This window comes from Oryctolagus cuniculus, chromosome 16 (genome assembly GCF_051225735.1).
Source record: "Oryctolagus cuniculus isolate XC-2025 breed Fujian yellow rabbit chromosome 16, ASM5122573v1, whole genome shotgun sequence".
Taxonomy (NCBI): Eukaryota; Metazoa; Chordata; class Mammalia; order Lagomorpha; family Leporidae; genus Oryctolagus; species Oryctolagus cuniculus.
In genome coordinates this window covers 16,821,238-16,831,863 of record NC_142882.1, presented here as the reverse complement: position 1 = coordinate 16,831,863, position 10,626 = coordinate 16,821,238, and the positions used below count along the sequence as shown (strand labels likewise).

The window sequence follows — 10,626 nt, the reverse complement described above, 5'->3', positions numbered from 1 at the left end:
CTGAGAGTGGAAAATTCTTAGGATCAGCACCTTCTTTGACAAGTGGCAGACTCCTGAGTCTTCCCAGTGAAAAGTAGAAAGACTGGTAAAGGAGAAAAGAACACATTCTGTCCTGTCTCAATATTTTAATGTTCACCTCTTTGAATGCAACATGGTTTTTCATAAAGATAAATTCTTTCTAATTTAACATGATATTTTGAACAGGAAATTTGGCTGAGCACATCGATCCCCAAACATAGACTGTGACTGTAAAGCAACAGAATATCAAATCAGTAAATCTATTGCACTTGGTGAAGAAGGTAAACTCCTCCTTTGTCTCCCAGCTCCAGAAAGCAATGTGTCTCATTGGCTGTGCGAGTTCTCACTCAAGCCCAAGTCTCTACGTTCAGACTTAGTACATCCATCACCACGTCTTTCCAGGATTTGGAAGTCTGATCAAACAACATTCCAGTAGCTGCATCTCCAGGTTTCAAGTCTAGAAATGAATTCAAGGTGTGATCTAGTCACAGTCAACAACTTGATCTTACAGACTTCCACATTTCATGAACATGTTCATCATGAAAGAGCAGGATGAGGTCTCTCTGACCAGCACTAACACTGTGTGATCAATCAGGTATTGCAGGGGTGCATGTTCTAGGTGACAGGAGTATACAGACATGATGAAAACAAACACCGATCTTATTGCTCATGGTGTCTGGACGAGCAATAAACACACTGTGATACGAGATGAAAATTCTTTACGTCTTGCTTCCTCTCAGCCCTTTTTTCTAGAGTCTGATGTAGCAGCGATACCAGTCGACATACATGGGAGAGCTGGGAGTAGCTGGCATTTGATCCAGGATTTTGCAAACATAGCATGTGACCTCAATGGTACGTTCCTCATACATCAAAATAAAGGGATGTTTCAGAAGTTCTTTATACTCTGGCCTTTTGGATTCATCCTTCATAAGGCACAAGTTGACAAAGTTTATGAAACTTGGGAGAATTCCCTTTCCTCAGAATTACTCAGCTGGGTCTCCTTTCACGACTTGTTAGCTGATCAAACACACCCTTCCCCTTTGGCTAAGGAAATCAGCCTGTAGCCAACTCCTACAATATGATGCCCAAACTCCAGACATCAGAGCGAACATCATATCCTTGTCATGATGCACTTGGGTCTATTCTTTCAGGTGCCATGTAAGGCCTACACCCAGCATCTCTTGTCTTGGCAATGGAGTCCACAAGCTGTCCACTGATGCCAAAGTCACAGAGTTTAATATTTCCACTCCTATCCAGAAGAATATTGGAAGGTTTGATATTTCTGTGAATGATTTTCAAGTTTTCTTTTAAGTGGTTTAGTGCTTTCACAGTTGCTAAAGTGATTTCACCTAAAATTAGGAAAATGTTGGCTGCTTCATCTGCTGGCTGATTGGTGCCCCTGACAATACATAACTGCTACTTCAGTGAGCCCTTTACTATCACCAGTAACTTTAGTATTAGAGCCCATGTGTTGTTTCTTTATTGTCTGCCATTAGAAGTCCCACTTGCCTTCCAAATAACTCCTTAAGCATGTGGAACCAGAAACACACACCTGGAATTGGGCTAAATGTGTATGTTTCTCCCTGAAGGCCAGTCCAAGGGCACAATCTCTATTCATACTCTATGCCCATTCCGTAACTGGATTTTTTGTTTTCTAATTAGGTTTTCTGGGTTCCTTATATATTCTGGATATTAATCCTTTGTCAGAAGAATAGCATAAATATTTTCTCACATTATCTTGGTTGTTTCTTCATTTTGCGGATTGCTTCCTTGACTGTGCAGAAGTTTCCCTCTGTGATACAATCTGATATGTTTTTGCTTTTCCTTTTTGTGCTTTTGGGATCTTATCCCCCCCTCCCAAAAAAAAAATTGCCTGGGTATTATATTGAAGTGTTTCCCTTTTCCTTCTAGCAGTTTGATAGTTTTGGGTCTTACATTTAGATCTCTGATCCATTTTGAGTAGATTTTTGTATAGGAGGAAGGGAACATCTTAGTTCAATTAACTGCATATGGGTATACAGTCTTCCCTTGCCAGTAACTGAAAAGACTGTCCATGCTCCAATGTGTGTTTTCAGCAACTTTGTCAAAGTTGACTATAGATTCATGGATTCATTTTTTTGATCTCCAATCAGTCCCTTTGTTCTACATGACTATTTTTATGCAAGTTCCATGCTGTTTTAGTTGAAATAGCTCTGTGGAATGTCCTGAAATCTAGTATTCTGGTGCCTCCCACTTTGTTGTTTTTGTTCAAGATTGAATTTTATAAATTTATAATAGTTGCATGAAAAATGTAGTTGGTATTTTCATGGAGACTGCATTGAATCTGGAAACCTCTTCAGGTAGTATGGACGTTTTAATTATATCTTGCAAGTCTTTTTTGTTTTGTTTTCTTTACCTCTTTCAGTAGTGTTATGTAATTTTCATAGTAGAGATCTTTCATACCCATGGTTAAATGGATTGCAAGGCATAACAATTTTTTGTAATTACTTCTTTCTGGTGCAGTTCATTATTGGTGTTATAGAAATGCTACTGAGTTTTGCACACTGAATTTGTACCATGCAACTGAACTTGTTTTTCAGTTCCAGTAGTCTCCTGGTGAATGTATTCAGATTTATTTCCATACAAACTCATGTCCTCTACAAACAGGGGCAATTTGATTTCTTCCTTTCCTATTTGTCTGCCTTTTATTTCTTTCCCTGGCCTAGGTGCTTTGGCTAAAACTTCCAATGCTATATTGAATAAGAGCAGTGAAGGTTGACAGCCTTTTCTGGTGGCTCCAGATCTTAGAGGACATGGTTTCAGCTTTGCTCCTTCCAGTATCACGTTGGCTATGGGTTTGCCCCATCTGGCCTTTACTGTGTTGAGGTGTATTCCTCTATACCTAATTTATTTAAGATTTTCAGTCACAAGTGGATGCTGAATAGTGACAAATGCTCTCTGCATCTACTGAGGTGATCATATGAATTTTGCCATTTTTTCTGTTGATGTGATATATTAGTTATTGACTTGCATAGGCTGAATATTTCTGAATCCCTGATAGAACTCATACTTCATCATACTAAAGGACTTTTGTTGGTGTGTGTATTGAATGCCAATTGTTAGTATACAGCTGAGAATTTTTGCATCTGTGTTCATCAGCGATACTGACCTAGAGTTTTTTTCCTGTTGTGTCCTTGACTAGTTTTGAAATCAAGGTAATGCTAGCCTAATAGAATGCATTTGGAAGGATTCCCTTCCTTTCGATTACTTGGGAGTACTTTGAGATTAATTGCTGTTTGTTCTTCCTTAGGAGTTTTCTAGAATTCAGCAGTGAAGCCATCTGGTCCTGGGCTTTTCTTTGTCTGGAGACTTCTTGTTACACTTCCATCTCACTACTTTTTATTGATCCATTCAGGTTTTCTTTGTTGTTCAATCCTGGTCAGTTATAGGTGTAGAAATCTGTCCTCCTCTTCAAAGTTTTCCAATTTGTTGGTGTGTAGTCATTCATAATAGTCTGTAATGGCTCTTTATACTTCTGTGGTGTCATTTGTAATGTCTCCTTTTCCATCTCTGCTTTTATTTATTGAAGTCTGCTTTCTGGTTTTACGCTAGCTAAAGATGTATGTTTTATCTTTTCAAAAAACCAAATTTTTTACTTCATTAATCTTTTCTATTTTAGTTTCCTATTTTATTTATTTCTTTCCTCTGATGTTTATTTCTTTCCTCCTAACTTTGGGCTTGGTTGTATCTTGCTTTTCAAGGTCCTTAAGATGTAGTTAGTTTGTGGTATTTGTGTGTGTGTGTGTGTGTGTGTGTAGGTGCTTACTGTTATAAACTTTTCATTAGAAATGCTAGAATTGCTTCCGATATGACATAAGTTTTGAGCTGTTCTGTTTCTATTTTCGTAAGATGCAAGGAATTTTTAAATTTTCCTTATTTTTCAAGGACCCATTTTTCATTCAGAAGCAAGTTGTTCCATTTCCATGTATTTGGATAACTTCTAGAGTTATTTTCTCTTTGGCTGACCATTTCTAGTTTTACTCCATTGTGGTCAGAGAGGATAATGTGATAGGATTTTGAATTTTTTGAATTTGCTGGGATTTGTTTTGTGGCCTAATCAATAGCGTATCCTAAAGACTATTTTTTTTTTTGGACAGGCAGAGTGGACAGTGAGAGAGAGAGAGAGAGAGAGAGAGACAGAGAGAAAGGTCTTCCTTTGCCGTTGGTTCATGCTGGTGGAAAGTGGATGTATCCTGCTGTGGTTGGACTTAATGTTCTATTTTTATAAGACTCATTTGGTCTATAGTATAGTTTAATTCTGATGCTTATTTTCCAGTGATCTGTACACTGACAAAAGAGGGGTGTTGAAGTCCCCTCAAAGTCAGGGCAGGCTCAGAAGGATCCACAGTAGGGCTGGGCGGGAGTTTGGGACAAACATGCAACACTGCTCACACCCACCAAAGCCAGAGCTTGCACTGCCCTGGTGGGGTCAAAGTTGAGGAAGTAGGGGAGATGGTCCTGCATCCACAGAGGTGATCACTCCTTCTTAAGGTTTTGGGAATAGGACCCACTTTGCTGTGCAGAACCACCTGACCAGTGTAGTGCAGGACACCGCTTAGGCTAAAATGTTGGTCGCTGTTGCTGCTGGGTCTAGCTAGGTTTATGAGGCTGTGGTCCTCTTGCCTGTACAGTGGAGTGACTGTGGATCCCCAGGGATGAGGATATACAGGGGTTTCTATCTCCTACAGCAGTACAGATTCCAACTGTGGCTCCTTTCTCAAGATGGTGTCATGGAGCAAGCATTTGGTACCAGTTGGATTCTCAAATTCCCAGCAAGACTGAAAAGTATAAACATTACAGACCTCTGAGCTGAAAGCTGGCATGTCGGGGCAGCCAGTCTTGCTTTCCCACCCATCTGATGTGAACTGATGCTGGGGAAATATGTTCCTGACAATCCTCCACACCCAGCATCTCCCAAAGCACCCTGCAGGCCATGCTGCCTTGCTCAGGGGCATGGCCAAGGAGCACAAATCTGTTCTCCCTCCTGTGTGCAGGGACCCATGGGGGCTGAGGCTCTGTCCTGAGGACTGGCAAAAAAAAAAACAGGCACGGGAATGGGCCAGTTAACACCTGTGGTGGCTCTGGTGATTGGCCGGCTAACACTCATGGCACCTCCGGTGATGGAAAGCACAGGAACCATTCCTGCTGGATGGACTGGAAACCTGAAGAGTGGGAGGTACACGCTATTGCCTCATTCAGTGTTTGGGCAGGGACAGCATTGTGGTGCAGCAGGTTAAACTGCTGCCTGCCACCTGGTATCTCATCTCAGCACCAATCAAGTCCAGGCTGCTCTGCTTCTGATCCAGCTCCTTGCCAGTGCACCTGGGAAAGCAATGGAAGATGGTCTGAATGCCTGGGCCCATGACACTCACATGGGAGACCAGGATGGACTTCCAGGCTACTGGCCCAGCCATTACAGCCTTTTGGGCAGTGAACCAACAGACAGAAGATCTCTCTCTCTCTCACTTTCTCTCACTCTCTCTCTCTTTCTCTCTTTCTCTCTCTTTTTCTCTCTCTCACTCTCTCTCACTCTCTCTCTCTTTCTCTCTCTCTTCCTTTCAAATAAGCAAACCTTCTTTAAAAAAAATTAAGGTTCTCACCTGCCAGACATACTATGTCTGGAGAGTTATGTTTGCACAATAAAATAAGACATTCACTGTTTTTCCCTCACATGAAGAATGTTCGTTTTTTTTAGTTGTAAAAATTTATTTTATTTGAAAGGAAAAGACTGAGAGATTGAGAGAGCAATGTTGTCCATCCACTTGTTCACTCCCTAAATGCCCACAGCAGCCAAGGCTGGGCCAGGCCAAAGCCAGAAGCTAAGAACTCAGTCCACATCTCCCACATGTGTGGCAGGGACCCAACTGCTTGAGCCATCACCTGCTGCCTCCAAGGATGCACATTAGTAGGAATTCAGAATCAGAGTGTAGCTAAGATAAAAAACCAGGCCCTACAGTACAGGCAACCCAAATGGCACTAACACCCACCTCAAAAGATGAGTGTCATCAACAGAAATGAGAAGACCCTAAATTCTGCCTCTTTTGTGTTTATGAGAAGACTGATATTGAAAACTGGCTTGATTTCTTGAGCACATAAAAAAAATATTTTATTCAAAAGGCAGAGTTACAGAAAGAGAAGGAGCGACAGATCTTCCATCCACTGATTCACTCCCCAAATGGCTGCAACAGCTGGAGATGGGCTAATCCAAAGCCAGGAGCTAGGTGCTTCTTCTGGGTCTCCAACATGGGTGCATGGGCCCAAGCATTTAGGCCATCCACCGCTGATTTCCCAGGCCATTAGCAGGAAGCTGTATCAGAAGTGGAGCAGCCAGGACTTGAACCAGCACCCTATGGGATGCCAGTACTGCTGGCAGAGACTTAACCTAACATGCAACAGTGCTGCCCCCTTGTGCACATTTTTAAATACTCCCATCACAGCTCATCCTCTACCTTTTGCCCCATGTTGTGATGTATTCATCAGTCAAGAAACAGGAACAAATCCAGTTATCATAATGCAGAGAACGGAATATGGCAATGGGTCCAAATCTACTGCAGGACAGAGGTAAAGAGGGAAAAACATGTGAACAGAAATGGTAACTAAAGGGACTCTCTCCAACACTGAGGCCTGAGTGGGGAGAGAAGAGATGAGTGAAATGCACCACACTTCATATGTAGTTAAGGTTAGTGACCATGAGTGACCTTTTATTAAAGAAAGGTGGAAAGTAGAGTAGTGATTTTTTTAAGAGCTCCAACCTGGGGCCTGCACAGTGACACAGCAAGTTAAAGCCCCAGCCTACAGCGTTAGCTTCCCATATGTTGAGAGGAAAGGTTGTGGAAAGAGAAGCCCAAAAGACATGGAGATGATGATAGATGCCTTCACATGCTGTGACCTTAGGACTGATTCTAGACTTCTTGAAGCTGCCCATTTCAGTTCTGGGAACACAAGGATAGCAAGGGCAGTGAGTTTAGCTTATTCTGTTGACAATTCTCTGCAGAGCTCTCTTGATGTCCCTGTTCCTCAGGCTGTAGATGAAGGGGTTCAACATAGGGGTGACCAGGGTGTACATCAGTGAGGCCACAGCAATCTTCCTGGGAGAGGTGGAGAAGGATGCACTGAGATACACACCTAAACCTGATCCGTAAAATAAGCAAACGACCAACAGGTGTGAGCCACAGGTGGAGAAGGCTTTGCACTTCCCGTCTGGGGATGGGACTCTCAGAATGGTGAACACGATTTTATAGTAAGAGAAGAGCATCCCTGAGATAGGGAAAAACCCAAATACGATACCAATAAGATATATGACTATGTCATGGTTGAAGGTGTCATCGCATGTAAGATTGAGAAGCTGAGAAGGGTCACAAAAGAAATTAGAAATTTCAACTGCCTTGAAGCAGGTAACTGGTAATAATATCAAGTTGTGCAGCAGAGAATTGAAAAGGGTGGCCACAAAAGACACTGAAACCAAGAAGGCACAGCGGCGGGGGTTCATGATGACCTGGTAATGCAGTGGATGACAAATGGCAACAAGCCGGTCATAGGCCATCACAGTCAGAATCAAATCATCCATGCATCCACAGATGAGAAAGAGGGACATCTGTGTCAGGCAGCCCACATAGGAAATGACTGTGCTGTGAGTGTGGATGTCCACAATCAGCTTGGGAACTGTGGTGGAGGTGAAACCCATGTCAGCCAAGGACAGGTTGCAGAGGAAGAAGTACATGGGGGTGTGCAGGTGGGTGTCAGAGATGATGAGCAGGATGATGATCAGGTTTCCGAGCACTGTGACCAGGTACATGGACAGGAACAGCCCAAACAGGAGGGACTGCAGGGCTGGATCCTCTGAGAAGCCCACGAGATGGAATTCTGGGACACACGTCACATTTTGTGTTTCAACAGAGCCTGTGCTCCTTCTGGAAAAAGAGAGAGGGATGGAAAAAGGAGACAAGGGCCCATAGTGTTTGCATATAGTTATTCTACATATAGTTTTAATTCAGCTAATCATGGGTATAACATCAGGGTAACTCTAAGGTCCACAGAAGAAATATAATTAAAAAAATGTTTTTTAGAGCAACTTAAAAAAGTTAAGAAACCCAGAACATTAGACATAACTAGTCCATGAACATAGTCAAATGCAACGAAGTCTTTCAATAAAAAATAATAGGAAATGCCCTTTTGTCTTCAAAGATAATATTCTAAATAAGCGTAATTAAGAAGCAGTTAAATATACTTTATTTTAACAATAATACAAATTTCATTGACTTATTTGTGCTCTAAATGCCAGGACTGTGTTATGTCAACACTAACTTAATGTTGATCGTTCATGATTGGAACATACTGTTGTGTGTTAGTTATCTTTTAGAGGTTTCATCATTCTCCAGTTTTCTGCTTTCCCTTTTGTATCTCCTTTTTGTTTAATAGGGAAACACACAGAGAGACATGGACAGGGAGGGAGAGGGAGAGAGAGAAAGAAAGCAAGCACACCCATCCATTGTTTCACTCCTAAATGCTTACAATGTCTTTGGATGGACTACTACAGAAGCTGGGAGCTGGAAATTGATCCAGGTCTCCTACATGGGTTACAGTCACCCAAGTACTTTAGTCATCACCACTGTCTCCCACAGTCTGGGAGGAAGCTGAGTAATCAACAATAGCCAGGAATCAAGCTCAGACACTCCCTTGTGGAGGGGGTATCTTAACCATGTTGTGGGCACACTGTTGTGTGTCTGTCTGCCTTGTGATCTATAACTTCTATCCTGCTCATTGGTGGGGGTCAAATTTTGATAAATGTGGTTTAGTTAAGTGCACATAATCATACAAAAATCAGTGATCAAGTGTAACTTTAGTGTATTCTGCACCTGTCAGTGATCAGAAATAAGGATTTTTTAAAAGAAATGTCTGAATTTTCAAAAGCTTGAACACGTAATTTTTGTATTTGCCTCAAGATCTCAGTAAATTATCTTGTGTTTGAGAGGTGTATCTTATTTAAATATTTTTAAAATTTTTCTTTTTTCATAACAACCTGGTAATGCCGCTTTACAGTTTTTATGATCATAAACCTTCCTATTTGCAATTGAAGTGTTTGGTATCAGGGAGCACACAAAGTCAACTTGAGTCCCAATCTTCCTATGCATAAAGAAAATAATTTCATATTAACCTTTCCTTATTCATGGGTTGCAATTCCGTAACTTCATCTGCACTAAGACAACTGTAGTTCATTACTGTAGCAGGAAAAGCTATGATTGAACTGAGAAATATATAAAAGAGAATTCCAGGAAGTAATGCAAACATACTTGTGCAGATTCTTCATCCGTGAAATGGATGTTTGCCATATAAGACTGTTGGAAGGAAGTTTTCTTCAATCTTTTTATGTTTCTAACTTCATTTTTCATCCTATTTGACACAGAGGTATCTTTCCCCCACTGCTTCATTCCCCAAATGCCCACAAGAGCTCAGGCTGAGGCTGGAGCCCAGAACTCCATCCAGATCTCCTAAGTGATGTCAGAAACCTGAGTACTTGGGTCATCATCTGAGTCTGTCATGCATGTTAGTAGAAAGCTTGGTCAGAAGCAGAGTAACTGGGACTCAAACCAGGTACTCCTCTAGGAGATATGAGTTTCCCAAGCTGAGGCTCAACCAACTGCACCACAACGCATGCTGCTTCTTGTCAGTATTAGTTTGTGCATCTCTAAGTAGATTTCTTTAAACCTCACCTGAAAAGTACATGAAGGTATCTAGTATACACACCTACACCCCGAAACAGACTAGGGCAGCCCTGGCATCCCATATGGGCCACAGTTCAAGTCCTGGCTGCTTTACTTCCAATCCATTTCCCTGCTAACACACCTGGCAAAGCAACATAAGATGATCCAAGCCCTTGGGCCCCTGCACCCACAAGGGAAAGCTGGATGGAGTTCCGGACTTCAGCCTGGTGCAGCCCCAGCTTATGTGGCCATCTCATGAGTGAATCAGTGGATGGAAAACTTTCTCTCTCCACCTCTCCCTCTCTGTAACTTTCAAATATAATAACTTTTTTTTACAATGTGGCTTCAATTCTTTGTACTTGACTGTCAGATACAAGTCACAAAAAAGTGCTGAGCTCCTCTATGCAACAGAAATTAGGATATTGTGCAGATGCAATAAAACAGCCTACTTGCAACAGAGTTCAGAGCCTGATACTTCGGAAGCCCTCTTAACGCCCACGATGTTATGCTCCCTGGCATCTTCATCATCACCTTTATGATCATGTTTCTGTGTTCAGGAGACAGTTTAGAGATGCATTTGCTTCTGTCATGAAGAGGACTGCGAGGGAGAGAGACTTAATACAGGAGGAAAGCCAAACTCGGAATGAGATATCTGGGACTCCTGTGAGAAACAAGAACATAGACTTCACAGTCCTCTGGGCTGAAGCTTTGCTTATTGGTTCCCTCCCACAAGTCTACCCCAACTCTCACTTTCCTTCTGATGAGGAGAAAACGATGTTCCTAAGAGTCCAACCTCCTTCCCTGCTATCCCTCCGCACTTACTGGGCTGCGCTGAGTCTCAACTGAAGCATGACCATGGGTGATGGCT

The 10,626-nt window shown here is 42.0% G+C and overlaps 1 protein-coding gene and 1 pseudogene across 1 annotated transcript; both read right to left on the bottom strand.

The window, feature by feature from the left end:
- Window positions 1-749: 749 nt before the first annotated feature.
- LOC149121539 (dual specificity mitogen-activated protein kinase kinase 4 pseudogene) lies at window positions 750-1,649 on the bottom strand (annotated as a pseudogene).
- Window positions 1,650-7,021: 5,372 nt separating this feature from the next.
- Window positions 7,022-10,615, bottom strand: LOC149121538 (olfactory receptor 7E24-like). Its single transcript, XM_089315578.1, has 2 exons — window positions 10,581-10,615; window positions 7,022-7,967 (listed from the first exon to the last, which is right to left on the bottom strand). Exons 1-2 carry the CDS (start codon window positions 10,613-10,615, stop codon window positions 7,022-7,024), a joined length of 981 nt encoding a protein of 326 aa, XP_089171704.1.
- Window positions 10,616-10,626: the final 11 nt, after the last annotated feature.